This window comes from Lepidochelys olivacea (assembly GCF_965140295.1).
Source record: "Lepidochelys olivacea isolate rLepOli2 genome assembly, chromosome: 21".
NCBI lineage: Eukaryota > Metazoa > Chordata > Testudines > Cheloniidae > Lepidochelys > Lepidochelys olivacea.
Genome location: NC_140431.1, coordinates 4,483,462 through 4,508,770, shown reverse-complemented (window position 1 = coordinate 4,508,770; position 25,309 = coordinate 4,483,462). Strand labels below are relative to the sequence as shown.

Here is a 25,309-nt window from a genome sequence, read left to right as displayed (position 1 = left end):
AGCATAAGCTTTCGTGAGCTACAGCTCACTTCATTGGATGCATTCAGTGGACTGTCCGATGAAGTGAGCTGTAGCTCACGAAAGCTTATGCTCAAATAAATTTGTTAGTCTCTAAGGTGCCACAAGTACTCCTTTTCTTTTCATGATATTTTACTTATCTCTTGCTAAAACAAATCCAGACTGTCACAAGAACATCTGTTATCAATTAAAACGGGATTGGGAGTAAGCACTCCTGGGTTCTGTTCCCAGCTCTGCAACTGCCTCATTGTGTGGCCTGAGCAAGTCACTTCCCCACTCTCTGCCTTAGTTTCCCCATCTGTAAAATGGGACATTGATGCTGATCCTTTTGTGCAAAGTATACTGAGACTATTAGGTGAAAGTATGATGTTTTGCATTTGCACAGATCCTATCTTCATAAAAGTGCAGAAATATAACCAAAGTGACAGGAGAGATGATATTATAAAGCCTGGAGTAGCTGCACCAGTGCAAACTCCTACTGTACATAGGCAAAGCCGCTGTTCGTACTGGTGCTACTTACTCCAGCTTGGAACCAGGGTAAGCTGCAGCAAAGCAAATCACAGCTTACCCTGTTTGCACTGGTGTGGTGACACTGCAGCTGGAATCAGGGCAAATCCTCAGTGCAGGTCAGTGTGTTCTGCACTATCCAACCTTCTCCTGGGCAGTTCAGATATTAGAGGTCCATTACCCCTGTAAGGGGTCAATATTCAAGTTTACTATTTTAAATGGAGTTATCAAGCAGTTCAGTTTAAACACAACACTGGATTAGTTTATAATAAAAAAAATAAAACAAGATGAGAGAGAGTTTAAGTGAGAACAAGTATAAGGTATTAAAGTCAGAAATGGTTAAAAGAGAAATAAAGATAAACCATTTCTGGTAGCTAAAACTTAACAAGTTAGACTTAGTTCAAGGTAAAATCCTTACCACAGATCGCAGCAAAAGGGCTGACCAAATTCTCAGGTCAGGAACTCCCTTAAGTCAGAGGGCTGGTTCCTTTGTCATCTTAGGTAAAAGAGAGATGGGGAGAGAAAGCCTGGGGAGTTTTTGCCCCTCGGTTTTATAGTCCAGTCACCCTTTGAATTGCATTTTCTTGAGGGTTACCCTTGATAAAGTGCCTTCCAGCTGTGAGGACGGAGACATGGAATCTTATGGTGAAAGACGTTCCATGTTGTTTGCTAAAATGCAGATCGACCTGTTCCTGCCCCACTTTGTTGCCAAAGAATGGCCAATTGACCACTGACTACCAATTAACTTTGATGACACCCCAGTTCACCCCGTCCCCAGACTTGTCTGGTAAACACACAGTCGGCATAATTTCAGCTTATGTTCTTAACTCTTAATACAAATTACATACATACATCACACAAGCATATTGATGATCACTGTGTTATTAGTTTTTAAATGATACCTCACAAGATATATTGTGCACAAAGATTACAATAATGTGTAAGGTGTGAATACAGGGGTGCGCTGGGTCACAGATAGGTATTACTGAACCTATTTTATAGACAGGGAAACTGACACAGCGAGCAGCAGGGATTTATCTAGGGTCACCCCACAAATCAGTGGCAGAGCCAGGACAAACACCCAGAAGTTTTGACTCCCAGTCACCCCTACACGAACCATCAGACCCCATTCCCCTCTCAGAACAGGGAACAGAACCCAGGAATCCTGATTCCCAGCTCTCCCGCCCTTACCTACCATTAGAAAGTGTTCCCTCCCCTAAGGTAGAATCCAGTTTCTTTAGCATCATTAATGTTTCCTGTCACCCCAGTTGTATGGTTCACTATTTCCAATGTAAAACAACACAGAACTACAAAAAATAGGGTCTGCGTCTGGGATGGAGATGTGTCTTGCAGCTGATCCTAAGGATGTCTTTGCTAAAGTCAGAGGTGAGCCAGACAGTCCTGCAGTATAAGTGACTATGATACCATGTCACACTCAGCATCAAAGACACAATGAAAAGGGTAAGAGTCCCAGCCAAGCAAAGAGTGGCAAAAAAATTACCAAAGTGTCATTTACCTTCTTTCTTTTCTTTTTTTGTCCTTTTATTTTTATTATGATGTTCTAAGCTGGCTGGATCCCAGCTGTTGAGCCCAGCAGGTACCCAGCACATAAAGCATCCCTAGCTCCTCATCCCGGCATGATCCCTCCGTGTCTCTGTCTTAGCTGATAGCACATTCAGAACCTAATTGTTATCTCAGCAGAGCAACTCCATTATTCAGCCTGACACTACCCCCCTTTAGTTGTTTGTTGCAGTGATGTTATATTAATGAGGCCTGCAAATAAATGAATAGGAGATCAGAGAGTTGCTTGTTCTCAAGAAAACTGCTTTTTTATTTATTTATCACAGAGGCTGCAGACATTAGGGAAGTTTTATGCTGTTAAAGAAGGGACACTGCCGATGGAAGCAAGGGCATGAACTCAGGTCCTATAAATGGAAGGACTGTATGTTAACTATAATTCATTTCCTTTCGTTTCAGTGACAATATGGTTTCTCCTTGGCATTTACACATCCCCCCGTGATGCTGGGAACCTGGATGCAAGAGCACTGGGTTAGGGTATGAGAACAAGAGTGCTGAACTGACTGGAGAGAAGGAAGCTAACTGCAAACAGGATAAATGGTGAAGAGTCTTTCAGTGGGAATGATCCAAGAGCTTAGTTACACGGGCCAGTATAGGGGGCCAAACTTGGCGCTCTGTTCCACTGGTGCAACCCCGTTGGACCCTACACTAACGGTCTGTCTGTAGGCGCCCCTAAAACTCAGACCCCTGAAAATGGAACACATTGATTTGTCAGCACAAGCAGAACTGTATCGTCTGCTAGTGTCAAGCTCAGAGTCCACTTAGGTCAATCCCCTAAGATTCAAACCTTCCCTGGAGACACCCCTCGTGCCTCCGGCTTTGAAGGAGACACACAGGCCGGGTTATGGAGACAACCAATCTGCAATAACCACAGCTAAGCTATACTCTCTTTTTCTTGGACAGAGACCGCCAATATTACTTTCCAAGTTGGACAGCGATAAAATATTCTATGGCAGTGCCCAGCCCACAGCTAGCATGAACGCTGCAGGGATGGAATCTCCAGCTCAGATCCTGGGCAGCTTAGCTGCAAGTTGTTTTGTGGTTTTATTTCTCCTGCCTAACTCAAGGAGAAGAAAATAAGACTTCTTAAATGTTACAACTGTCTGAATCATTTAGTATGAGGGAAACTGCCGGCGGAGCCTATTTTGCTCCTGGCGTCTTGTAACCCAGCCTTGTGCAAACAGTACAAATGCTTGTTGGAAAGAAAGTTGTGTTGAAGGGGGAGAGGGGAGAAGTTTATTTATTGTTAAAAGATTGTTGAAAAATAAAAAAGGAAACAAAACACCTCTGAGATAACAGGTCTCTGATCCCATCAGGCTGGAATCATCGGGGTTAGCATCACATGGCATCAGATGGAAGCAAGCAGGCGGTGCTCTCAATTCAATGGCTACATAACCAAGGTGACATTCACCCCTGGGCAAAGGAGCAGCGCGCACAACCTCTGCACCACTTAAGTTCACCTTAAGCCTAAATTGAAGCATATGCTTAAGGGTTTTGCTGAATCAGGACCTAAGTAAACACAAGGGCCTTAAACCATGGTTCAGTGAGAGTTAAGAGCCACAGGGGCCTTGTGCTTTGTGCCCAGAGTGAAATTTGCACAGGGAGTGATCGTTGTCGGTGCCTTGAGAGGTTTTTGTTAATTCCCTGTATGCCCTTTTTATTTTAAATTAACAGACACTGCCTGTGGAAATTCTGCTGCCATGCCACCTGAGCCAAGGCTGCTGCAACTTAGAAAGACTTCCAAGCTGGCAGTGCCTCCTGGTTATTAGGAAAACAAGTCAAATGAGCTTGGGGACGTCTAAGTAGCCACACAAGGACATCTCACCCTAAGATCAAGCATGGAGCCCCTTACCTGGGTGATCCAGCTCCGGATCGACCAGTTCTAGATGACCAGAACAGGCCTTCACCCGTCAGGGGTAGGTAAGCAGAGTACCGTGCTGCTAGGTGAGGTGAATCTTTTGAGTAAGCCCTTACAAATTAAGGTTCAGTCTATTGAGGCACCTTTAATAATTAAAAGCCAGGGCTTTGTCCTTTGCCAATTTCCCCACTCCTCCCACCAATGTGTTTGTACACCAGCTGGTTGCCACAGGGGTGGCTGCATTTCATCAGCGGCAGTGCACATTCCGTACGGCGCTTTGAGATCAGTGATGCTGAAAAGGCATCATGGAAAAATAATACATTATTCAGTCGCCAGTGAAATCAACACGTCCCTGTAGACTGGGTAAGGTTATAGCACAACTTATTCCCTCACAATATCTGGGGCTCTCATGAGATAACCATTCTGGATTCCTGTCTGTGGACATGAGTATCTAACTCTATGGTGATAACTGGAAGAAGCATAAGCGCAGACACTGAGTCTGTACACGTGTGTGCATGTCCATGCATGCACCTGTTGGAGTGGCTGAGCTCCAGCAGAAGGGTGAGCTGGAGGAAAAATTAATGTTCAGAAGTTCAAATGTTAGATAAGGAGAATATTGCTAGATGAGAGACTTTCACTTGCCCATACTAGAATCTTATGTATTCACTTGACAAGGCCATACTCTGCTCTGCTACACCAGCGTAAACCCTGAGCAGCTCCACTGAAGTCAAAAGCGTGACTCCAGATTTGCAAAGGGAAGAATACAGCCTCTTCTCTCTTTCACTCTGCTGGAAAACGTAGCATTGCCTGAATCCTCCTTTTCTGTTGAGGTTAATGTTTCTCATGATCTTAAACTACAGGGAGTTAGTGAGCTTACATAGAGCTGGAGAAAGCATTAAATAGGAAACCAATGAAAACTTGTCACAATGGGTCAGGAGTCCTGTGGCACTTCAATTTGCCAAGGGTTTCCTTTTCTCTAGGTCGAGCTAACTATGAACTCAGATGCACCCTGGTGGCTGCTGTCAGGGACAGCCATCAGTGATTCCAAGGGGAATTTTATTACAGCAAAGGTGCTAGGGGAAAAAAGAGTGACTGATGAGCTCCTAACCCGGCTTTTATATAAATCAAGAGACTCTTGGACTGCTCCCTGTTGGGGGAGGCCTAGAACACACTCTCCTGGGGTGGATCTGTCAAAACCAAGCTACAGCCTGTAAAATAATCCGAAACTGAAGTTTGATTTAGGAGAGGCAGTAATCCCTGAACTCATTCCACCAAGCTCGGCTGCTTGATTTCTTAACCTGCTGATCTCTTTGCACAATCAGCACCGCCATTATCCTTGCTTTTCTACAGCCCTGCCAACCTAGTACATTTTAGTCTCTAAAAACCAGCAGTGGTGAAACTGTACAAGAGATAGGGATGCAAGATCTTTTCGGTTAAAAGCTGTGATTTGACTGGCTGGAAGGCATCTGGAGGGGGCCACATACCAGGCTCCAACAACAAAGGATGACATGATAGGGCCCAAGTATGAAAATCACCCGTGTTTTCATAAGACAGACAGGGTGGGGAGAGTCAGGGACGGGGGTTACTGAACTTGGGTGCCTAACCAGAGTCTCTGCCAGAGACACAACATCCATGCAGCTATTTTTAGTGCACTAGCTCAAACTCTGCTACCGCAAGTCAGTCTACCCAGGCTGGGAGACTCCCTTCCAGCTGCAGTGTAGACTTACCCACAGAGACCTGAGCACAGGACTGGCAGTTAGGATCTCCCCACCAACTCCCTCTGTGGCCTAGGACCAGTCAAACTCTTTGGGCCACATTCAGCCCTGGGGTGCAACCCCACAAATCTGCCCCAGTGCTTAATGCTTGTTTTCTCCCCTTCCTCTTGGTCAAAGGAGGATAATGATATTTACCCGTCTCACCAGGGGTTGTGACCATTAGCTAACGTCTGTGAAGTGTTCAGCAGAGGAACAGCATCACATAAATGGTAAATATTATTTTGTTTTTAGAAAAACCCTTGTGTCGGTTTCTTTCTCACAATTTGATGATGATGGAGTGAAATTAATCAGAACCTGACACCTTATAATAATAAGTGTCCTTTCTTGTCAAAAAGTAACAAATTGAAGCATGAACAACAACATTGAGAGCACAAGGAGGAAGTGGAATGATTTAAGGGGGAAGAGACGGAATGAGGAAAGTGAATCTGAGGAACAGCTTCCGAACCATCACAGGTGTTAGTCTGTAGAGTGTCCTCCAAAGGGCAGTAGTGAAAACACTGACTTGTGAGATGCACCTCACGTCTACACAGCAAAAGCTGTGCATAGGCAAACCTACACGACACAGCTGCAACAGCTGGATCCAAGCTAACAATAGCAGTGAAGACAGCGCAAGCTTTAAGGCAGGCTATGAGTGGAGACCATACCCAGGGTGTCTGCTGGACTTGTATTACCTGCGCTGAAGGCCGTGCCGTGGTGTCCTCACTGCTACTGTTACTCACACTAGCTGGATTCAAGCTAGTTTGGGTAGGCTAGCTTGTGAAAAGCTTCTGCTGTGTCGATATACCCCTAAAATCCTGGGATCAGAGAGAAAGCACCGCAGAATAGACTCTAGGGAACTACTATCCTGCAGGATTCATAAGAGGAGACGCCCTGATTTCAGTCAGGTGCTGATGTACCTGCACCCATGCAAACCCTCAGTGTAGACAGGCAACGGGCACTTGCCCTGGGGCAGCTTACTCCTAGTTAAAACCAAGCTAAGCTGCACGGTTACAAACGGCTGCTTGTAGCAGCTTGCCTTGTTTACATCAAGGGTTTGCACTGATGGCAGTAATGGCCAGAGCAGTAACCTCCCCTTCTAACTTCTATGAGTCTGTGAAAGAGGATCTCACATTTTAATTTGCTAGTAAGTTGAACCCAGCTCTGCAGACTAAACAGATATGCTTAGCCATCCATTTAATTAGAACATAAGAACATCCACACTGGGTCAGACCCAAGGTCCATCTAGTCCAGTATCCTGTCTTCCGACAGTGGCCAGTGCCTGGTGCCCCAGGGGGAATGAACAGAACAGGGAATCATCAAGTGATCCATCCCCTGTCGCCCATTCCCAGCTTCTGGCAAACAGAGGCTAGGGTCACTCTCCCTGCCCATCCTGGCTAACAGCCATTGATGGACCAATCCTCCATGAATGTATTTAGTTCTTTTTTGAGCGCTGTTATAGACTTGGCCTTCACAACATTCTCTAGCAAAGAGTTCCACAGGTTGACAGTGCGTTGTGTGAAGAAACACTTTCTTTTGTTTGTTTTAAACCTGCTGCCTAGTAATTTCATTTGGCGGCCCCTAGTTCTTCTGTAATGAGAAGGAGTCAATAACACTTCCTTATTTACTTTCTCCACACCAGTCATGATTTTATAGACCTCTATCATATTCTCCCCTTAGTTGTCTCTTTTCCAAGCTGAAAAGTCCCAGTCTTATTAATCTCTCCTCATACGGAAGCCGTTCCATGCCTCTAATCATTTTTGTTGCCCTTTTCTGAACCTTTTCTAATTCCAATTTTTATATATTTTGAGATGGGGTGACCATACCTACACGCAATATTCAAGATGTGGGCGTACCATGGATTTATGCACAGGCAATACAATTTCCATTCTAACCACTGAAATACACAAATACATGGCATTGTTCTATGAAGATCTGTATCAAAATTTAAACCCTGAGGGCTCAAGGCCTGATCCACACATAGAACTTGCACACCTAGATGTTCTAATGGTCCCCTCTAGCCTTAAACTCTATGATTCTAGGACAATGATTTATTTAAAGTAGTGCAAACCCCCTGTGTGAACAAACTTATTTTGGTGTTAACCAGACTAATATAGGTTTAGCTTAAGGCCACTATGAACAGCTCTCTGCTAAATGGAAAATAAGCCACTCAAACCATAATAATGAATTTGCAGGGTTTAACTAAACCTATTTAAAAACTGATTCAGGTTAAACTGGTGCAGATTGTGTGTAGACAAGGCCTGCATTAAATTGGTGCAAGTTTGTGCGCTGAGAAGGCCTGATTGTCCCTTGTGCAGCCATTCTGATTTGGTAACATTTTATGACCTCTTTACACGCATTTTGCACAGGGGCAAATGGCAACACATAGTGCAGGGCAATGGAGAATTAGACCCTAAATTTGTATTAGAAACCAGCAAAGCAAGAAATCAAAGGCTTCCTAGACTCAACACTCTGATCTGGCCCCGAGAGCCACCACCAACAGTACAAGCATCACCCCAACAACTGCTTTACAGTTAATAATTCCTCCAGGAGACACCTCATGTACAGTCTTAACTCCCTCGCAGGTGTGTAATCCAGAGAAGTCAATTATAGACTAATTACCTCCCTGGTTTAATTAGTATCCAAGGAGCAGGGCATGGTGGGCACCCCAGTGCTGAGGGCACATCCAGACAATGACAGAGGGAGTGGTCAGCAGCGAGGGTGTAACCCCTGGTCACATGCTAAGGAAGCAACACATTCATTCTGCGGGAAGCACTGGAGTGTGTTATTCATTCTTCTTCAGTGCAGAATGGAGGATATCTTGTATCTGGGCCAGAAGGGACGCAGCCAGGAACAGACAAATCAGTCTGTCATTTCAAGCATGATGAGGTTAAACAGAATGGGCCAGGGACAACAGCTCGGCGGACGATAGATAGGCGGATTCGCTGTGGCTGGATTCTCTTACCTCGGTGATGCGGGGATTGGAGCACTTGACGTTCCTGCTGGACCAGTCGAGCCAAGGGTGAATGGGGGAACTGCAGTGCTGCTGGAGGGTGCACTTGGCCTCTCCGCTGCACCAGCCGCATTCAAACTTCTGATCTGCTTTCAGGCACAGGCCGCAGCTCTCCCGCTGGGCTGAGCATTTGTACAGGTGAACTGTGGAGAAGGGAGAGGCGTGGACTGAGCACTGATCTGGAGATTAAATCTTCAGGACCAAAAGAGCTACATCTGCTTATAGTATCGGTAGAGATGAAGACAGCCCGCAATCCCCCTTGACTGATGAAGAGAAGAGACAACCTCATCGGGCAGTGGTGGAGATGCTTGAAAAAGATGTGTGTGTGTGTGGGGGGGGAATAGGCGCTGAAAGGTTGCTGACTGATATATCTGCCTTGTACCTAAATGGCTGTAAATATTCTGCACAGCTCGTGGGGTAGCGTCCCACACATTTGTTTTTGAACTAGCTGATCGGTCCCTGCCTCTCGCTCTCTAACTCAGCTGTTTCTGACCGCCCTGACCACCGCAGACGCCCAGGTGACTAGCACCAGCTGGGACATAAGCAGCACTGTTGCAAAGCTGGACAGCACAGTTGGAGAACCACAGGGAATGTTCGTCAGGCCCATCAGAGCCACGCACGGTTTTGTTGGCAGTGGAGCTCTTAAGCCTTCTCATTCCCACTTATCCTTTTTCCAGATGTTCTTAGACATTATTGCGCCGATGCTTACTTTGGAAGGCAGCTTTGAAAACTTCTTTGTTTAGTTTACTCCATTGACCTAAACCAAGAAAGAGCTCATTGAAACAATGTCTCCATTTCCAGGGAGCTTGGCAGGGTCTCCAACAGGACTCCAATGTATCAGGTTCCTCCGAAAATTTCAAAGCATTCAAAAGCAAAATATAGCTCCTACACGGACAAACAGGAACCTGTTAAATTGATGTCCCTGCTTCAGCAAAATGGGACTATTAACAGGTATTCTTTTCAGGGGGCTCATCTACTGCTTTCAGTCTATTTTGCTCTGCAATACACTAGATTTTGTCACACAGCCATTTATTCTGGTACCAGCTCTATTTTCCTATGGCATTCCTCCTATAGCTGGAAGTATAACAGGTTTCTTTCTTTATCAGGGCTTGGCTGCACTGGCTTGTTTCAGAGCAGGGCAAATGTAGATTTTCTACCGGCCAGATCTTTTAACAGGTCTTTTATAAAAGGAGTGTTGTGGCATCCAGAAGCAAAGTCCACATAATGAAATGTATCCATATGGACTACTGCTACATATAAGAAGTTACTGAGCATATAATAAGAGGTACATACAAAGCGCACACATGAATTTTCACAGGATCGGAGGTTTTAGACCTAATATCCTGGTTAAATCTACTTCCCTAAAATTATCACAGGCAATTGCGTTTGAGTGGTGGGCAAGTGGTATTCCCATGTACAACTTGTAAAACACTTGGGGATCTTACAGGGTGAAGGATGCTATATAAATACAGAGCTGTAGGGAGACCCAAGCTTGCTTGGGCCAAAGAGACTGAGCTACCCTTATTTTTAGAGGTGATGCTGCTAGGTTAGGGTTGATATGCCTTGGTAAGTCAGTGTATCAAGAGAAACTTGGACTGCGGCTGCCCATGTTGTGTGGAGAGACAGAGGGGCTTGCAGTCCGTGGGGCTGTCAAACTAGCATATTTCTGGAGAATTAAATATACTTAATTGAAAATAAAATCCAAAGGTGAAGTTGTTGCTGTTGCAGATTTCTAGTCACTTATTATTTACGCTGATTGCAAATTATTCTCTCTCCCTGCACTCCTATGCCTGTTAAGTTCATGCACCATTCCCCTTGTTGAACTATGCAGCACTATTGTACAAGTGTGTCCCTCTGGGATTCCCAGATTTCAGTGCCAAACCTGAAAACCTTTGCCACAACCCTGTGGATGCGAGTGCAGGAGGAGGTCATACTGACCGGTGACAGAGGGGTCTGAGGCAGCCGCATGTGGCAGAGATGTCTCTGAGCTGGCTGCTGGTCAATGTGTTTAGTAAAGGCTTCCTTTTTGCAGTGCACAGGCTGCTTTTACTAAGGGCCAATTCTGTAATGCTGAGGTTCTGGGCCATGGCTAACTGCGGGCTGGAAATCTGGGCAGAGTTCACACTGGGATCAGAATGGTGCTGGGTACAACGGTGGTATAACTTGGCTGTGACTAACAGAGTTCTAGCCCAGTCTTCCTGTGAATAGAAATTTCTTTTTCTAGAAATGGGCTTGACCACACACTCCCCCAAGCCCTTATCAGGTCCCCTCCACCTCATGACCCAAGGATAAGACCCTGCAGCAGTAAGCCGAGCACCCATTACCTTTCAAATTCTCTGGGTTGTCAATAATGAAGTTTCCATTCCACACCACAGCAAAATCCACTGCTAAGTTGCTTATGTCCATCCCATCATAGAGATACTAAGGAACAAGATAAGAAACACGTTTAGGGGATGTGGTCGGGAGGATGCGTCAGGAAGAGATACCATGAAGGAAATTTTTTTTTTTTTAATAACCATGACAACTTTTTGCTTAAAACACATGTGATGATGTCTGAGTGACCAACAATTCTAACTCTCAGCTCTAGGATCCTGCTTTGAGTCCACACAGTGAGACTCATTTCTCCTTGCCAGGGAAAGATAATTAAAATGAGTTGATGGATCCTGCAAAAGGTAATAGATTAATTATCCCAGACACACTGGTTTTTCTCATAAATACAGCCCCACTATTTAATGAGACCAGACTGAGGCTCTACACAGTGGCACTTCTGCCCAGGAGACAGATTGGGCCAACTTTCCGTCTAACCACCACACTCCCTCAATGGAATCAGGGATGTACAAATGTGCTGCAAAGATCTGACAACTTACTACAGAAATATTTCAGTCAATGTGCTCTATTCAGGGTGGAGAGGAGCTTTCTAAGTCACCAGCTCAAATCCAGATGAGGGTAGCACGGACTGGAATTCCTGACTCTCTGACGGATGCCCAGGGGCCATACAGATGAGTTTGGAGGTCTCAGACCATTCTCCTAGTGGACACTTCACAAGTGCCATAATCATAATTAGCACATATTGGGCCCTATGCTGGCAGTCTTTGCAGATAAACCAGTGAGTCCAATTATCCAACAAGGAAAATGTGGATGGGACTGTAAAAAGCAAGCATATTAAAGAAACTCCACCAAAACACTTGACTATGTAGTGTTCCCCCCGCACAGATAATTTATCCACATCTGTTCCACATCAGCCCTCATGCTGTCAAGCATGATGTGACCGGAATGGAATAAGTACAGGAGCAGACTCACGAGGTCCAGCGTTCTAATCCCCACTCTGACACTAGATCACTGTGTAGTCTTGGGCAATCACTTGTCGACACACAGAAGTTGCACTGGTTTAATGTAGATCTACTTATACTGGTTTAGCGTGCCCATATACATTTCCCAGTGTGAGCTAAATGATACAAGCCTGGATTAAACAGATATCAAAGTGGCCTCACCCACACAGAGTTGCTCGGGCTTAACTAAATCATTATAAAACCACACCTTTAATTATATTGGTACAACTCTGTGTGCAGACTAGCCCTTAACCGTCTGCCTCCAGTTTCCCATTTGTATAAAAGGATAATAGGATCTCCCTAAAGCAGGGCTGCTCTGAGTATTTGTTAGGTAATGTTTATAAATCACTTCGGATAGGAAAAGGGCTATTTAGTATTATTACATTTATTATCTACCCTGCTATGGGGCCTATAGAGAGCTAGTGCGGCACAAATATCCAGGGAAATTTAAGACAATTCAGAACCTCATTAATAAGTTCTGAGTATCTGCATGGATTGTTAAAGTAGATCCTGAAGTTTCTGGTTCCACCATCTAGAACCAAGCAACTGTAGCTATCTGTCCATCCACCTTTCTAAAACCCACACTGATACAGGAGATCAGAGACCCAAACTCCTTCACCCGGCCCTTTTTCCATTTGTAGGCTAGTGTCTTCTGCAAACAAACACAGAGGTCCTTCCTCTGCAGTTTGGAGAATGGCCTTTGTGAAGAGCTGAGATCTGCATTGTGTTGTGAATGCAGCAGAACCTGTGTTTTGTTCTCTATCATGTGCAAGGAAGACTGCAAGAAGTTAGAGCTTTCTCTCTAAGAAGTACGATGATATTCTCTGTTAATGGCTCCAATGGCATTCGTACAGCTTGAGAAGTTGCTGTAGAATCTCTTGGGCTTTACTTTCATGGGCTGTGCCACGCTGTCACAATGCAGACCAAGCTGCAGTCGTCCCCTGTGCGCACGTCTTTAGTGGTTTATTCAGAGAATTTGTATCACTCTGCGGTGCCACGTCTGCTCCCCCAGCTGAGTCCCATTCCCCTCTTTCCTGGCATCACACATTCCATTAAGCTGCTGAGACCTGGAATTTGACAGCTCTCTGATAAGAGGCCAATAATTCTCTCTCTCTCCAGCGGGAATTAGCTTGCCTTAACACCTTTGTTGTATTCTTCCCCCGACCTGTCCCTGCCCCACCTTCACTGACCCCCGACAGTCACTGACAGGAGCTGGCAGATAAAGGAACTTCACCCAGCCAGTATTATAATTAAACACCTCACATGCCTACAGCAGATTCCCATCTGAAATTCAGGATTAGTTTAACCCCTGGATTTTTTTATTCTTTCTGCCTCCCCATTCCCATTTTCCTTTCATCTTTTCCTCTTCTAGTTAAATTTGCCTTACTCACAGTGTCTCCTCGTTGATGTCAACATTGGGGTGATGGCTATGTTAGAGCTGGGATGGCTGGTTTAAATAAAATAAAGAGGCATCTCTGATATTGATAAGTGGAAGTATTGCCTAGTGGTTAGAACACAGTAATGGGAGCCGGGAACAACTCCTGATTCTAGGCCCAAGTCTAACACTGACTTCCTCTGTGGCCTTGGGCAAGTTATGTAACCTCACTTAGTTCCCCCATCTGGAAGTAAAGATAACAAAACTTACCTGCCTCACAGCATGTGGAAGGGTTAGTCAATGGTGCAAATTCACCTCAGGAGTAGGCTCTGCAGCTCCCAGATAACCTCAGCCATTCAACTCTAAAGCTTCTGCATTCCAGGACTCACTTGCAGCATGGCTGTTGGGCCCCCTTCGTCCTGCCCCTCTCCCATCACTGCAGCCGCTCCCCTCTCTCATTCCAACAATTCCTTCCCTTCTCCCACTTCAATCCCCGCAGCACCAGCCCCTTACCGAGCTGTTCTGGCACTGGACACTGGAGCTGTTGAAGCGCAGAGCTGGCACACGATGAATAACTCCTTGAATGTTGAGGACACATTCATACCCACGCTGGCCAGACTGGGGCTGGGGCAGGTTTCTGGCTTTCAGTGTGATGGGCTTCACCTCCCCCACTGGGATCAGAATCTCTTCCGTGGGAAACAGCTGTGGGCAGTCCTGGGAGGAGAAAACATGGAGACATAGGTGCTCCAGTTACTAGGGGGCCACTTACCTTTATATAAAGTCAGGTCTGAACACACCTGAACTCTAGGCATTTGGGACATTAACCTGGATCTAGATTGGATGGCTGTTTACCAGGAAGGGCAGCCAAACATCCCGCACTTAGAGTCAGCATGCACCCCAGTGTATTCGATCACAGATAATTCTCTTTGCACTCCTCAATCTGCCCGCAAGACAGAAGATTAAGTGCAGGGAAAAATAACCTTCAGCAATATTTTCTGCGCAGGATATTTTCATTGCAGCCACACAAGAGGGGATGTTATTATTCACGAAATATATTGAAGCATCATTGTTCCTCCTGGCTTGCTGTGGGTTATGCATTTTATCTCCGGAGACGCAAACCCCAAGAGTACCCCCCACTCCACTCTTCCCCCACAAGCTAGAGGCAATGCATTATCAATTGCTTCAGGTCCCCAATACCATCGAAGCCCGGTTTTACTGGGAGGTGGATTGGATCCTCCTAACTACACACTGAACACTCATTCTAGGTTTCATTTTTAATCAGGTTTCATTCCTGGGATGCACATCAGTGTCTGTTGCTTCAAAAACAGACTGATCGGTGGGATAGGTATAGGATATGCTTCCCTTTTGCGACCAGGTGCCACTTCTTTCTGTGTTTTATTTTAGCAAAATTATTTCAATATCCTATTAATTTCACAATCTGCAGCCCCAACCTCACAAACCTATTTCCCTCTTCTCTGTTACCCTACCCCATCATCCAAAACCTCTGGCTAGTCTCCAACTGCCCAGCTGGACCTGTATGCAGAAACAGAGATGAGAGGGAAATGGTTTTCTTGACCCATGAACATTTTTGAGATTTCAAATATGTTCCCATTCTGCATCCGGACAAAACACAGACCTTTCAAAAGTTTCCACAAAAAACCAGAGAGAGAGGGAGAGATTCACCCCTCCCAATATAGCCTATAGCCTGGTGGTTAAGGCACTGAGCTGGGATGTGGGAAAGCCAGGTCCAAGCCCTAATCACTGGACTAAAGGTTATTCTGGGGCGGGATCTTAATTCTCTCGTTTTGACTAGAAAGCCCATTCTGGGCCCAAGAAACCTTTCCAACCAGAGTTTCATCGACACCAATCCTTACCTGCAAAAAGTTTTTGTTTTGATTAATTGACATTTTCCAGTGAAAACTCCATGTATTGAGAAATTTCCAACTAGCTCTCTGCAGAAAGCCGAAGGTGTCACCAGTACTGATCCTCTCTTAGCTCAGTGATGCATGAGTGGGACTTCTGCCACCTGCAACTGGGCCCGGAAGGAAGCTGAAGGGCTGAGGTGCTGCTCCTGTATGTGAAGCCGCACCTTCCGCTCCCATCCACACTGATGGGAAGACAGAGGTGTCCAAACGCTCAGAGCTTTGGTTAAAATAAGCACCCTGAAGTTTAGGGCTGGGATTTTCAAGTAGACCCAAGGAAATTAACACCCAAATCCCAATGAATTTAAATGGGAGATGGACACTTAACTCCCTTAGGCTCTTTAGAAAATCCCACACTAGATGGTTCTATGAACTCATCTTGAGTCTGCAAAACTGGATCCCATCTCTAGAAACTGGTACAGACTGGGTAACTGTCCTGAAAGCCCTTCAGCAAATGCTAGCTGTAAAATAGATACCTGATTCAAAAAGGGTCCAATTCTGCAATGCTTCCTCGCATGGCATTCCCACTGAGCTCAGTGGCTATTCTGCGCGCTGAGAGCTAATGCGTGTAGGATGGGGCCCTCGCTGAGAGGGAAATGAGGAAACAAAATCAGGTTGCTCTATGCATAGCAATCCAAGTTTACACCGGTATGTGAGGGGGGTGAGTGGAAAGGCTGCACTCTTACAGTGGATGCTCCAAAGCTCTCAGCGTACTGTACAGACAGCAAAACTGCCCACAGGTATTTGCAGCTACATCCACAGATCTGTTGCAATCGTTCACTGGAGATATCTCACCATGCCAGATATAAAGCAAAGCTAGCTAAGGAGATGTCAGCTCTCTAAAAGGATGATCTTTGATGTCACTGGAAGCCAGGATGCTAACTCCCCTTCTTCCTCGCAATATCCTTTAGGCCTCAGGAACTTAAACCCCTAACTCTTCTGGAAATGGTCCCTTTAGACTTCCTAGAGCTTTTCAGATTAAGCCGGGAAACAGCAAACCTGGCCTGTCATCCTTCAAAATCCTTCTGTTTCATAAAGGGAACCTATGATCCTGACAGCAGGAGGGAAGGTGTTTCTCTGTGGCGGCTAAGTGATTCAAGCCAACGGACAGCACAAGCATTTCTCGATCCAGGTTCAAGATTCTATTCACCTTCGGGATGGAATCTGGAGCTGTGTCAAGAATAAAACTCTCCTAGTCAAATGCAAATGGTCAGACTGTTATAGACAAAGCCCTAAAGCACCATCCTCCTGCCAGGTCAAAGTTACAGCAATTAGAAAGGAAACCAAGAAACCAGAGGGGACTCACAGAGTGGGAAGGGGGCTGCTCAGCTGCAGCCCACAGGGTTGGAGAGGGACTACACAGAAATTCCACTGCAGGCCTTTCCTGCTGCAGTCTGGAGAAACACACATGGAATTGAAAAGGACAGAGCAGGGAATGGGCTCTTTTCACCAAAGGAACCGGCAGCCTGTCTCCTCAAGAGCTAACAGACTATGACAGATTCTGGGGAAGAGCCTAATATGGCCTGGGATTTAGAAATGGGCCCCCACTGTCTTGTATCAAAGAGTAAGGGAAATGGGTTCCTCTCCTGGAATGACAGAGATGAGGACTTCCTAACAGCTACCCAGAGAGTGGGAAATGACCCTGGATGCAGCACCACACAGCCAGGGCCAAACAGAGAGGCAGTCTCCACTGTCATTGAGTTTAATGCCCCATGGTAGGGAGGTAATGAACTCCTTCCTGAGCTGCAAAGGCTTCCAATACTGACCAGAGATCCGGACAATGAGAGGACTCAAATGAAGACAGACTTGAATCCTGGATCATTTCACAATCAAAGTAAGCTTTGGGGGTCCTCAGCTTGAGCCGGGAGAAGTGAAAGTTATTTAATCTTTGAAACGTGCTGGCTTTATGAAGCTGGAAACATTTTATTAAATTTTCCATCAAAAAACAGACAAAAATATTTTCTGGGCATTTGCATTAAATGAGTCAACAAAAAATCAAAATGCCACCAGGTCAAAAATTGTGAGTTTGGGAAAAGTGGCAGGAAAAGGTGATAGCCTCTGTTTAAGCACACGGCTGGTAGTCAAAGAAGTCCTCAGTTCTGTTCCCATCTCCTGTCCCTGCCTGGCCAGAATAGCATTATTTAACATGTGTATTGTGGTAGAACCTGGAGGTCCCTAGTCAGGGACCCGTTGTGCTAGCCGCTGGACATACACACAATGACAAGACAGCCCAGGCCTCAAAGGGCTTCCAATGCAAGTGTCTGACGAGAGACAACCGGTGATTACAACAAACAGATGAAAGTAACTAACAAAACTTCACACTTCTGGGCACCTAGAGATGTAGTTAAATAATTTAAATATGCAGGATATCACTGTACAAACAACATTTAGTAGTAAATATCATTACCCTCATTCTACAGATGGGCAAACAGATTCCATCAGGTGAAGTGATTCACACAAGGGAATATAAAACCAGGATTAAAAGCTAGGTCTCTAAATGCCGAGGCAGAATTACCTACAGTATTTACATGCGCCCTACTACTGCAATACCTGAGCAACTCTCAATCTCCAAAGTATTTGTCCTCACAATCTCCCTATGAAGCACTGATGGAGGACTGACGCCCAGGAACACCTAAGTGACTTGTTCTGTGTCACACAGGAAGTCTGTGTCACAGCAGGGCCCTGACCCAATGTGTCTGAGTGCCAGGCTAGTGCTTTAACCACTGGACCACTCTTTCTATCAATTAAACTAACTCAAGAGCTGTCACCACCAGGATCCGGCTCTTTCCATCTACGCAAGTCTCATTAGCAACCATTAGGCAGACTGAATGAATACCCTGCCCAGCTCAAAGGGATACTGACAGGATCTCATCTCTCCACTGACTCAGGCATGTTGTAAATGAGAAACAGACGCTGGCCAGTATGGGAGAGCCAGTAGCTTAAGCTACTGCCTCGTAAACTCTTTTTTCAATGGCACTTTTCCCTGTATATCTTTTATTTTATTTCTAACAGGCCTTCCACGGATTAACAGCCAAGAGTGATTTTAAACTCCAGCAGAGGGGAAGATGGCCATTCTGGGCGGGGGGGGAAGAATGACCATTCCTCTGAAGTAGTGGCTTTACAAGCGGGAAGGGAACGCTAACTGTTTTGAGCATCAACTCTGACAAACCTAATACTTGCGTATCACAAGTTCAAATCACAGCAGGGCTGATTCAACGTTTATATTGCTAAGAACCCTGCTGCAAGGGCTCTCTGAAGAGCTGTAGGCACCACCCTTAAGAGCTTGTGCAATTGTTTAAGACAGGGCTTTTCCCCAATGTCCTTGAACAAAAGTTCCTTCCTTGTCCTCTCTGTTGTGCATTATTAAGCAGAAGCCACCCTCCACCACAGAGATGACTGCATTTCAGTGGGTCTGTATTTAGCTGGAAAGGGGACCAATACCTAGTCTGGGCCTCTAACTCCTCTAGATCTCTTTGACAAGCCCTGCTTTGGAATCCCTTGCGATGAAAGGTGCTCCGGAACTGTAAAGTATTTATTTTTATTGTTGTTATAAATGTCACCCCCCCCCCCCGACAACCAAAACAAAACAACCTTTAACTGTGTCGCTGCGGGAGAATCTCAATATTTAGCCCTGAAAAAATGAGTATGTTATGGACCATTATCCTTCTTGGCAACAATCATTCACTAGACAAGCTGAGTGTTGAAGAAATTCTTTTTTCCTATAAAGGAGAAAAAAAAACAGAACTCACATTTTTCATATGATATTGGAGAGCTGAAATTGCTGGTAGCAAAAAATTTTCTACCATCATTAGAGGCAAGTAGGACATAATGGATTTTTTCTTTTAGCAAGGGTTTCACTAGAAGAAAAATGTCACATTGGGATACTGGGGAAAATAAAGAGTCAGTCAGACTACGCGTGCACTCTTCTCAGGGGACAAGGGAAAAAGTGCAGCCCCTATATGTTGTTTGACAGCTACAGTGATTGTATTAATAAGGGGACAAAGTTTGGAATGGAGGGATATTTACAGAGATTCCACATTACCAACAGAACAGGCACTTGTGGGGACCACATCGCTGCTGGCCATTTTTACTGAATTTATCAGATTGAAGCTACAAAACCTGCAGGGGCTCGGGGAGGGTGCTGAGTTTGCTCAGAAGTTGCATACATCACTGAAAGCACCATGGGGGCCCCTCCATTCCCTGTTTGTGCCAGTTCCTATCGCAATTCTCTGCTTTGCTTTCAGTTCTTTTTAAAAAAAATTGTCACAGCAATAATGCACAAGGTCATCTGTGCACACATGCATTTGCGTAGCCTATGCATGTGACGGAGCATATAGGTACGTGGCACCTGCGCATGTGTTCGTATGCTGTGTATACATGACTGGGTATTCAGGTATGGGTAGCTGTTTTTGTGCAGGTATGTAGATTTATATACAGTGTGTGTGCCTGTCCATATACAGTCTCTCCTAACTTATCCATTATGAGTGACTTTTTAATCACAATTATTTCGTTTGGGGTACATTGCACACCGTATGAATACCTTTTCTATTGTTAATCAACTTCAGATTTTTATCAGTGTTTTCCAGAAATTTCATAAGGAGGGGTGCATGCACGCCCATTCACATGCACACCGCTGCCCTCTACTGGTTGGAATAAAAAAAGCACAACCGGCACAAGCCCTGTACAGCTAATGGAGATGGTCCTTTAACTCAAATGGCAGGTGTCCGTGCTGCTGCTGCTGAGTTTTATCACTGCCGCCACTATGAAGTTCTGAGTGTCCCTTGAGTGCTCCATAAAAGAGAGAGAGAGATGCTGTCAGCGGAAGATGTGATTTGTTCCAGAATCAGTTTACTTTCTTTTCTCATTCATGAGAAGTAAATCCTGTAGTGAGTTAGAATAGGCATTAGTACCTCCACTCTCCAATGCAAGAGTGACACATATTATTATAGAATGTCCTGCCTGTGAAATAGATACACACACAGTTTACAGAGATGATCATATTTTATGCTTCGACCCCCAAAGATCCCAAAGGAACTATTCAAATTCCACACCAATGAAATGCAGCCATCTCTGCTGCTCTTACTCAGGCAAACTACCCTACCCTAGAATTCTGGGGCATTTCCCTTGAGTAAGGCACTTATTGAGAGCTTTCCATATGATGAGCATCAACAAATTATGCACAAAAGTTATAAGCATTAACCCATGCTAAAACACTCAGACCTAGATCGTGCTCTCGCTGGTGTAAATCAGGAGCTACTCCACTGATATCAGGGGCATTGCCCCAGATTTAACAGAATGGAAAAGAGAACAGAATTTGGCCCTCAGAAGTCAAGCATGGAAAGAAGAAACTGAACTGACTCCGTGGTAGATTCTCACTGGTAAATTCACTATGACATGACCTTTTGTCCTCTGTTTTGTGCTATATGAATTCAGTTGCAACCTGTGTCTTGGCCTGTATTTTGTAAAGTGTCGCATGTATTTACGGCACTGCGATAATTAATAATAAACTAAAAACCAGCAGTTTAGATCAGGTTATGTCTAAGCTGTCCGGGAGTGTAGATACTACACTGACGGAAGGGGTTTTCCTGGTGCTGTCATTAATTCACTTCTACGAGAGGCAGTAACTCGGCTGACAGAAGAATCCTTCTATTGACCTCGCTGTGTCTACACTGGGGATTGGGTTGACCTAAGTACAGTGCTCAGGCATGAAATGTTTCACAGCCCTGAGTGATGTAGCTAGGTCAACCTTTGTTTCAGGTGTAGACCAGGCCTCAAACTAGGTTTCTGTATTGAATGTATCCCTTTGCAACCCATACCTGAGGTGCACTCCTGCTCCCATTATAGTCAGCGGCAAAGCTCCCTTGACTTCAGTGGGAACTGGATCAAATCCCTGCACTTTATCTTGTTATCCCCTGTAGTTTCAGATCGGGCTCTCCCTCCCATCCCACTATCACTATTTCCTGTGCCCCTGCTCCCAAACAATGACGAGCACTCCAGGTTCCGGCTTATACAAATCTAACGATTGAAAAAAAAAAAGTTACCGATAAACCCAGAGTTTCAAAGCTGGGAAGAGTTAATCCTGCTTCATAAGGCTTTTCATTGCTACTCGTTCTTTTTCCTGCGTAATTGCCAAATATCTTCACCAAACTTCTCTCTCTAGGAGTCAGACCTGATCCAAAGCACACTGAAGTCAATGGAAAGACTGCCACTGACTTCAGATAAGGCCTCTAGTGTGCTCCTCCAGAGTGAACACATTCCAGCTCTTTGAGCCCACGCATTGAAAGGTCGGGATTTCAGTGTAAAAAAAAAATAAATAAAGGATGCTTCAGCTTTATATTATTTCTTGCAAGGAACTTTAAGCATCCCTGAAAGCACCAACAGGCACCATCAGTGGTAAAGACATCCCTCTAAAAGCAACAACTCAAACCTAAACCCGAAAGAGTCAGAATGGAAATGAAATTTGGCTCTCTGTAAGCTCTCAAAGCCTGAAACACTCCATCTCCCTGATTCAGCATCTCACGCATGGAAATGACATTATCAGCACACAGTGGACATCAAAGAGGGAATGGATCCCACATCCTGGGAAACTAATAGGATTTATTTGGTTCTCTCTCTCCACTGGGATGGGGCATAAGAATGTATTTATGTATCTACATCCCTCTCTGTCTGCATGTTTTATACATTTACACAGACATATTTTATACCCATAATCACCACACACACGCACAAAACCCCAACCTCCTCTCACACATTAAAATCATGTTATTGGTCCGATTTGAGTCTGCAGAAGTGGGGAAATTCAGGCTCAAGGCTCCATCTGTTTTGCCTTGGGGACTGAAGCCATATAAAGTGAGACAGTCAGTGCTATGAAATCCCTCTGCAGTCTCATCTCAGAAAGCCCTTGTTTCTGTGGATGCAGGTGGGCCCCAGGCCTCTGTATTTTCAGCACCTGGAGCAGGGATATTTAACTATGTGACTTGCACTGATAGTAATGAAAGTCATGTGGCTTAAAAAAACCTGCTGAGGAATAAAGTAGTTTGTTGCTTTAATTTTTAGAGAACTGGCCCCCTGGAATCTGTTTTCTAAGGGTCTTGATTGGCTGCAAGGAGATGCTCCACCTGGGATGAAGGGCAGTTTCTGGGAGACGAAAGATGTCATAAATCAGGATCAATCAGCTCCGCTTGGAAAAGTGGCTCTCTATTACTGTAATTGTGGGATTCCATGCTTATTGTGGCAATGACTCAAGATCAAATGTGCCTCGTTTATAAGCAATATGATTTTTTAACGGCTCAGTACCACAAAGTCAGCACGCTGAGTTCTTTTCCTTCTCATGCATCATCACCAGCAACAGAGGATTTGCTGGCCAAATTCCACCCCTCAGTGACACTGGGCCAACCCAACTGTCTTCAGATTAAGCTATCAGAGACACCTGTGCCAACTACCATCCCCCAAGCAGGCAAGATTGCACAGGTGTAGTTGCTTAACCCAGTAATCAGGTCAGAATAAACAATTCTGTGGATGGTGCAAATGGAGGAATAGCATCCAGATCACTCTCTTGTAGCTTTGTCAGTTCTGCAGGGTGAGCTGCAGGAAGAAGCAGCACAAGAGTACTTTAGTCATTATAGCCAGCAGATCTGACTCCTAGCAGGAAGGGGAAAAAAAATCACATCACTGGGGAGTAGCAAAAGCAAAGATTCTTCTCCCTCTTGCTCCCTTGAAAGGAAGCTACTTGGTTTTGTACCAGGAGGGTAAAGCTTTCACTTTGTCTCCAGGGTGGGAGTTTCTCCTCGGGCATCTTCACTCTCTGCTGCTTGAAACATTTCTCTGAGGTAAGTGCCTCCTCTTGTCAATTCTTGTAAGCGGCTGACAAAGGCGGCAGCACCTGTTCTCAATTACCTTCGCAGGTCTCTTCACCCTTGCTGATCCCCCGCTGATGTACACACACGTGTAACTCGTTTATGTTTCTTACTTTCTGTTACACGTCTTTTGGCATCATTTTAACCAGAAAGGCACATGGGTTGCTTTAGTCTTGCATTACTTGTTGATTTAGTGAGCAGCCCAATGAGCTTCTAAAAAGTGATAAAGGGAACTTTCATGGCTTAGTGTTCTGCTCTCTTCCCTCTCACTTCCTGAGCCATTTCATCCTGGTTTTCAGAAGTTCGCCCAATTCAAAGTATTTTAGCTTTAGAGGAGCCATAAATCAAGTAAAAGCTGGGAGCCCCAGTGGCCAGACTGACCTCAGGCAAGGCATTTTGTGGCCCTCTGTCCGAAGGACACTCCGTAAATGTGCCTGCTGCAGATGTTGTGAAGACACAGATACAGAAGCAGTAAAGGCATGGACCAAAAGCCTGCCAGAATGGCAGAGATCATCAGGACTGTTATTTCTAAAGGCAGCTGCAGCTGTGCTCAGCACCTCCCAAAATAGAAAGAAGATACGATCCTTGCAGAGGAGTTCACAAACTCAGAGCAGACACCACAACGGGCTGTGCAATGTCATTCTTCTGGCTAACAACCTGGCAGTGCGTGAGGCGTCTGCAGTGGAAGCAGCTGACAGCTGCTTTGTCCTGATCCCACAGAAGTGGGGCTATTTCTTTGTTTGAGGAGCAGAAACCCCAAATCAAACCATTATCCAGTCAGGTCACAGTCACAAAATTCAGACTTGGAAATGTAGCCCAGTCAATAGGCCACGGGGATTCCTCCTGCCAGCTAGGCAATTGACTTGCTTTGTGATTTTGGAAAAGCCACTGCAGCTCTGTGAGCCCCATATATAAAATGGGGTTAGTGATGCTCACCCACTTTTGAGATCCTTGGATGGATAGTACTAAGTGAGGGCTAATTATTAGTCAGTCTGCATGTAGCCAAACCTCAGAGATGGGATCAACTCAGGCCCATCACTATTGTTAGATGACATTTTCCTGCTTTGTTCTTATTTGCTGCTGCCTCTGCCCATCTGGATAACAGCTAAGATCAGACCAAACACAGAGAAAAATGGGACAAGAGCACAGCTCTTTGCCAGAGAAACAGGAGAACCTCCTACAAATGTCAGATACACCAACCATATCACACACTGCTCCACAGAAGGGCCGGGTCAGCTCAGAACAGAAAGAGCCCAGTAAGAAAACATTTCCTAACCCAATCCCGATACCTCAGACACATTGATCCGTCCTTCCTGAAAGGAGCAAGTTGTGGGGTCATGAGTGCAAAGGTTCCGATATTTGCACCAATGGCAGCGGAAAGCACTGTTCACGCAAGACAGGCACCTGTAGAGCCGGAGACAGAAATAAGGTCTGTGTTACAGAGACGTATATCAGGAAATGAACTCTACATTGGAACAGACAGGACTATCCATCTGAATGTACGCAGGTTTATATATACGAAGATACGTTCCGGGCAGAAAACTAAGACAAAACCGCTAAAAAATCAGGGACCTAATAACCTGCAAGCCAAACACGGCCTCAATTATTTGCTCCTATTTCTGCATCCCTCAACAGTTTAATCTATTTAGACTGGAAGTTCTTTGGGGCAGGGGACAGTGTAATTATGTGTCTGTGAGGAGCCTCGCACACTTTTGGGCCCTACAGAGGTAACAGATGATAATGCAATGTTACGTTTAAGAAATCAAGCACTCAAAAGCCCAGGGTTCTGCCCCTCCTGTTCTAAAATACAGCCAGTCTTTACATGACTTACCAACACAAGCTGAAGCATCTTTTATGACGTGACATAAGGTACAAGAAAAAACGACACAGTGCAACCTTGACTGATTTGAAGCCTCAATGGTATCTACGAACAAGCCAGGTTTGAAGAAAATTGGCTCAGTTGTTTTAAAAAATTAGAAATATTTAAAGTCATCAACTGTAAACATTTCTATTGGGCCTTTTCCACTCCAATTCAAACTTGGAGCACATGAGATCGCTCGGGGGCATAGCAAGCATCTGTGCTTGATGTTGGATAAGGCCAA

General features: G+C 45.1%; 1 protein-coding gene across 2 annotated transcripts in view; it reads right to left on the bottom strand.

Moving 5' to 3' along the window:
• The window catches only part of PLXNA2 (plexin A2), a 315,976-nt gene that overhangs the window by 71,529 nt on the left and 219,138 nt on the right, over window positions 1-25,309 (bottom strand). For both annotated transcript variants that reach the window (XM_084611054.1, XM_084611055.1), the window contains exons 9-12: window positions 24,497-24,611; window positions 13,943-14,143; window positions 11,050-11,146; window positions 8,678-8,868 (exon numbers count right to left, since the gene is read on the bottom strand). In XM_084611054.1, the coding sequence (XP_084467180.1) occupies window positions 8,678-8,868; window positions 11,050-11,146; window positions 13,943-14,143; window positions 24,497-24,611 (604 nt within the window). The remainder of the gene's footprint in view (window positions 1-8,677; window positions 8,869-11,049; window positions 11,147-13,942; window positions 14,144-24,496; window positions 24,612-25,309) is intronic.